The sequence below is a fragment of the Lactuca serriola genome, chromosome 7 (genome assembly GCF_051521515.1).
Source record: "Lactuca serriola cultivar US96UC23 chromosome 7, Lser_US96UC23_V15, whole genome shotgun sequence".
NCBI classification, from domain to species: Eukaryota; Viridiplantae; Streptophyta; class Magnoliopsida; order Asterales; family Asteraceae; genus Lactuca; species Lactuca serriola.
The window spans coordinates 130,176,685-130,182,135 of record NC_136414.1 but is presented as its reverse complement, the minus strand read 5'-3'; the positions used below and the strand labels follow the sequence as shown (position 1 = coordinate 130,182,135).

General features: G+C 38.4%; 2 protein-coding genes across 2 annotated transcripts; one reads left to right on the top strand and one right to left on the bottom strand.

Annotated features, from left to right (window-relative positions):
• Window positions 1–368: 368 nt before the first annotated feature.
• Window positions 369–3,579, bottom strand: LOC145061457 (Peptide chain release factor 2). Its single transcript, XM_079008935.1, has 7 exons — window positions 3,157–3,579; window positions 2,803–3,015; window positions 2,567–2,668; window positions 2,166–2,303; window positions 1,581–1,885; window positions 1,357–1,510; window positions 369–818 (listed from the first exon to the last, which is right to left on the bottom strand). The coding sequence occupies exons 1-7, from the start codon at window positions 3,577–3,579 to the stop codon at window positions 690–692; spliced, it is 1,464 nt and encodes a 487-aa protein (XP_078865061.1). The 3' UTR covers window positions 369–689.
• A 187-nt stretch (window positions 3,580–3,766) lies between these two features.
• LOC145061459 (Pseudouridine synthase family protein) lies at window positions 3,767–5,229 on the top strand. Its single transcript, XM_079008936.1, has 2 exons — window positions 3,767–4,157; window positions 4,335–5,229. The coding sequence occupies exons 1-2, from the start codon at window positions 3,767–3,769 to the stop codon at window positions 4,979–4,981; spliced, it is 1,038 nt and encodes a 345-aa protein (XP_078865062.1). The 3' UTR covers window positions 4,982–5,229.
• Window positions 5,230–5,451: the final 222 nt, after the last annotated feature.

The following is a 5,451-nucleotide window of genomic DNA, read 5'->3' as shown; positions in this document are numbered from 1 at the left end:
CAAAAGATAGGTTATGATTTACTTAAATAATCATATTAACAAAGAAGATTCGAGGACAAAAGACGGCATCGAGCAAAGCTAGAAGAGATCAAGTTGGAGAAGTACCATCATGGAGGAGCACTTGCAAAGAAAACAAAAAGAGAAGGATTTTCAATTCTATCATCGGTCCAATGAACATTTGACCGGAACGTAGTGGTACTACAATCTAATAGTTTTCATTTATTGTAACGGCTTTAATTTAAAGAAAAACAAATCATGTGATGGGTGAAAATATGGTATTTCCATGGTTGAGAGATGGCGTAGAAAGATGACACCCCCAACCTAATAATCTTCTTTTTTTTTATACATAATGTAGAGAAATTAAAAAGGATAGAAATTTCTATGCGTATTATAATCTCCAATTACTTTGATACAAAATGAGTGTCTAAGCGATTTTCATATCGAATAGATGTCATTACAATGCACTAGCAAAATCCTTTGCTGAATTACGAATTTACATTAACAAATTTGGCTACCTAAAAGGCAAGCATCATTTGACTTGAGTCAAATCAATTACCAACTTTGGCCATGAGAAGCAACCATATCTCCTACCATAAGTAGCAATGGAAGCTTCCCCATTTCTTCAAATGGTCACTAGGCTGGCCACCATTTATGATAATATGTGAAGCTTGAACATGTTTCCTTATACCTCACTCATTTTCTTTATCCATGGAGTCTGTTAGAAAGCTCAAGATGAAGTCATCAATTTCACCTTCAAGTACTGAATCAGTGTCTGAAACCTCAAAATTCGTCCGAAGATCCTTCACCATTCGATAAGGCTGCAAATTGTGATCACATGAAACAAGTGTGAGATAATATAAACAAGTAATATCCAACATTCAATTCAACTATCAAATGTCAACTCTTTAATGGCAAACGGAAACCGCAATTTTTTGTCCCACCAAAAAAGATAGGACAAAGACTCGCTATCGATCTCTCGTCTGTGCAAATGACGTAAATGCCCTCCCCACCCTCATCATCGAAAAATAGCCCTAAAAGGTTAACTAGTAGAGTCCGTAAATTGTGATCACATGCAAGAAGTGTAAAACAAGATAAATAAATAATACTTGACACCCAAAATTTAAATGTCAACTTTTTAAGGTCTTATGGACATGACATGACAGGTTGTACTACGTTTGACATGTGGACTGAACTGAACTAGGACCAAGACTCATGTCAAAGGGACAGAATTTTCAATATTTTGTCCTACCCAAAAAGGTGGGGGCATGGAGCAGGGACTCCCTCTCGTTCTCTCCTTCGTGAAAAATGACGTAAATGCCCTCATGATTCTCATAGTAAAAAATAAACTTCACATACATGTAGTACATAAGATCGTATTTGATTTCCCCAACTATTATCCGTTAAAGACTGCGTATATTGTGAATTCATTTGCGCCTGGCGAGCCATCTCACGTTGATCCAATCGCGATTGTAGCACCGCCATTGCCGAGGCCTTGTTCTGGTGTTGTGACCTAAAAAAAGTTGGCCAACGGTCAAAGGTCAAAGGGTAGGAAGCAAAAGGGCGATTTCGTAATTTTCTACCTTTCGTTTTGGCAGGCGGCGGTGATTCCGGTAGGTATGTGAGTTATCCTTACAGCACTGTCTGTGACATTGGCATGTTGGCCTCCGGCCCCACCAGATCGGTATCTTTCTATTCTGAGATCTGATTCGTTGATCTGAACATGGTGAGATCCGTCACCTAAAATGGGTGTCACCGCCACGGCGGCGAAGGAAGTGTGGCGGCGCTTGGCGGCATCGAATGGTGAGATACGAACTAAACGGTGGGCCCCGACTTCGGCTTTTGCGTATCCGTATGCGTATTCACCATCTACTTTGATTGTCGCCCGCTGATAAAAAAAAAAACAAAAATTCAAGAAAACGTTGTCAACTAAATAAGATTATAACCTATCCTGTTATTATTAAAAACCAAAATTACAAAATAAATAATGGAATCAGAAGAAAAGAAAAGTTATAAACAGCCATCGTTCTTGCAAAAATGCAAAAAAAAAGAACAATGGATCAAAAAGATATTCATCGTGTCTTCTTTTTTTTTTTCGAGTTTTAGATTTTTTTTTCTTACAATTAGTTTGAAAAAAGAACATAAATATGAAATGAGAGATTTTAAACCTTAATTCCTGCTATCTCACCACGCATTTCATCCACAATTGTAACTCCATATCCACGGCGTTCAGCCCACATTTTATACATTTGCATCACCATACCCGCCCAATCCATGCTCTCGGTCCCACCTGCCCCCGCTTGAACCTAACATATCCAGTCAGCTATATATCAGTGTTTCTTTTTGACTTAATACAGACAGAACGACTTAATAAAAAAAAAAAAGCTTTTACCCAAAGGTTACTATCCTCATTTACTTTTTCTTTTAGAAACAACTTTTATCAGGACAACAACCAATGGGTAAAAACACGATCTATCGGACTAATATCTAAAATACCCATAGATGTTTTTTTTTTTTTTTTGTATGCAACCAAAGTTTTTTGAATTTGAACATAATATACAAAACTTACCTCGATGTAACAAGAACAAGAATCATGTTCCCCAGCTAGCAAAGCTTCAAGCTCTTTTTCTTTCACACTTTGTCTCATCCTCAATAATGCTTTTACCGATTCCTGTGACACAACAAACATGAGTTAATAGCAATACTCATGACAAGGAGGCTTTTCAGTTTACAGATCTGTTTCGTAAGTTCTTTTCTCAGAGAGCACTTAATGGGAAGAGAAAGAAACAGGGTGTGAGGGCCCACAGATTCCAAATCATGATCTTCTTCTTCACGAGCCAGCTTGATCATGTCAATATGCTCGATTAATTCTTGCTCAAGTCCATTAACTAACTTCATTTTACCCATGAGTGACCCATGTTCACGGCTTATTTTTCCAGCATGAACAGGATCATCCCATAAATCAGGCTTTTCTAATTGAAACGATAGCATCTCCAATCTTACTTTCAACTTCTCCCACTGTCACAAAAGAAAATAAACTATTACAAAATGGGAATTTGATCGTCAGTGTACAATATCACTCTAAGCCAAAATCAAATTACTCGATCTAGAGTAATTATATTAATCATTTATCATCCAGTTTTATAGAGAGACGTATACCTGCAACCGTTTCTTGATAAGGCGAATGGATTGAGCAATTGCAGATGCATGACTCTTCCAATCACTCTCACTCTCATCAAGAATCGTCCACTGGTTAGCGACAATGGCGTCTACAGTAAGTCCATCGGCGGTGGACGGCTGGACAGCTGCTTGAGTACTGAACAACAGCCGTGTATTGTTCAAGGTACACCCACATGAGAAATTCAATCTTTTATTCGAAGCTAAAGAAACCCCAGATAAATTCTTCGATAGAAATTCAAACTTGGAGGCATGATGTTGTGGTTTATCGATGGAAGAGTAGAAATCGGTGGATTGAATTTGGGGATTAGAAGAAGAGAGGAAAAACTTGGAAATTGACTGGTAGCGAGATATAATGGAAGATGGTCTTTTATTATACGCCTTTCTTAGTATGTTTGATGACATAATTCGTGGTTTTTGTGAACGATCTGGCCTCAGATTTGAAGCTTTCTTCAAGTTCGCAAAAACCCCAAAATCATGAAAGAACAGGGTTTATACTTTATGTAGGCCCTTAGTTTCAAATACCTCCCATTCAGTTAAAAGAATATCAATTTACCCCTTTAGTCATGTTTAATGCTTTAAGCCAATAACCATGATGCTCTGTCGCTTTCCTCTGCCCTTAATCAACCTCCGTCCTCCTTCCATCTCCCCAAATTCCACCGCCGTCTTCCGATCTCTATTCATGGCGGACCAACACCGGTGCGATTCCCAGAAAACCCATTTGGATAAAGACCCCAAATATTTAGAGAATTACCCAGTGCCACTCTCCCCGCCATTGCCAGCCATATCTAAGGACCTCGAGCTGAGGAGAGCCATGTCAGCTTCTTCTAAATCAAGCCTCTTTTCTCTTTCTAGAAGCGATGTCCTCTTCGAAGACGAGTGGCTCATTGCCTTGAATAAACCCCAGGGGGTTTACTGCGAGACTATTTTAGCTTCTGTCCCGAGTCTACTCAACGATTCTTCTAATGAGCCAGAAGAACTCCGTGAGCTTCTTCTCATAGTTGTTTCATGTTATCGTTCCTTCATTTTACGTTTAAGCTTTCGAATTTGATACGAATTCTTACAAATTGACCATTTTAGTGATCTGGGATCAAACCCAATAACCCTAAGTTCTTGAAAGAACATTAATGATGGAAATCATGATATGTGTGCATTCATAGGTACCCAATCAAAGAAGCATGAGCTCCATCTTGCAAACAGACTTGATCGTGATACAAGTGGCGTCATATTAATCACCAAATCACATAAAGTAGCTGCAAAACTGGTGAAAGCTTTCACAGATCACAAGGTCAGAAAAACCTACATTGCTTTCTGTGTCGGGCAGGCTCCAAATTGGAAAAAGATCACCATTAAATCAGGCCATGGTCGATCAAAGTTTGGAGCTTGGCGTGTCTATGCTGCCCGGGACGTGGGTAGGCTGCTGCCCGGTGGATCTTCCATTAAAGACATGGAAACTTTATTTGAAGTGTTATCAGTAAACGGAAAAGAAGCCTGCAAGGATTTGAGTGAATTAGATTTGGTGGTCGAAGAGAAATCTTTGATTGAATTTGATGGAAATAAGTTTGAGGTTTTGGTGAGAGCTTATCCTCGAAGTGGAAGAACACATCAAATTCGGTTGCATTGTCAATATCTTGGGATTTCCATAAGAGGTGATGTGAAATATGAAGGTGTTTATGAGTGGAATGGGAGTGTTTATGATGGACATCAACTTCATGCTGAAAGCTTGTCTTTTGAGCATCCAGTAACAGGCTCTCCTATTGTTGTTCGGGCTCCTTTGCCTTTGTGGGCTAACAAAGTGATTTTGTAAGTTATAGACGAGTGTTTCTTTTTTAGGTAACAAGAAAGGACGACTTAACAGAAAAAGTCAGGGAAATAAATCTCAACTTAATATAAATTTTCCCTCATTTTTTAGACATTTACTTGCGAACTATATGTTTGATAGCTCATGTAATTTGGCTAGAATTGTTTCCAAATGAACGAGGAAATGTTGTATGGGGAAATGTTGTTTCAAAAATATTTTATAGTCGCAACATACTTGGAGAAATTGAAAGAAAAGGCAAACGAGTGCAAAGTTGTAAACATCCAACACTTATTGGGGAAACCCTTGTTGTCCTAACTTTCTCTATTAAGTCGGTCTTTCTGCATTAAGTTAAAAAGAAACACTCATATCTAAATTACTAGATTAGGTCATATATATAGGTGTTTCCTCTTTACTTAATACAGAAAGAACGACTTAATATAGAATGTCCGAGAAATAAGGCTTTCTCCTTCTAACTT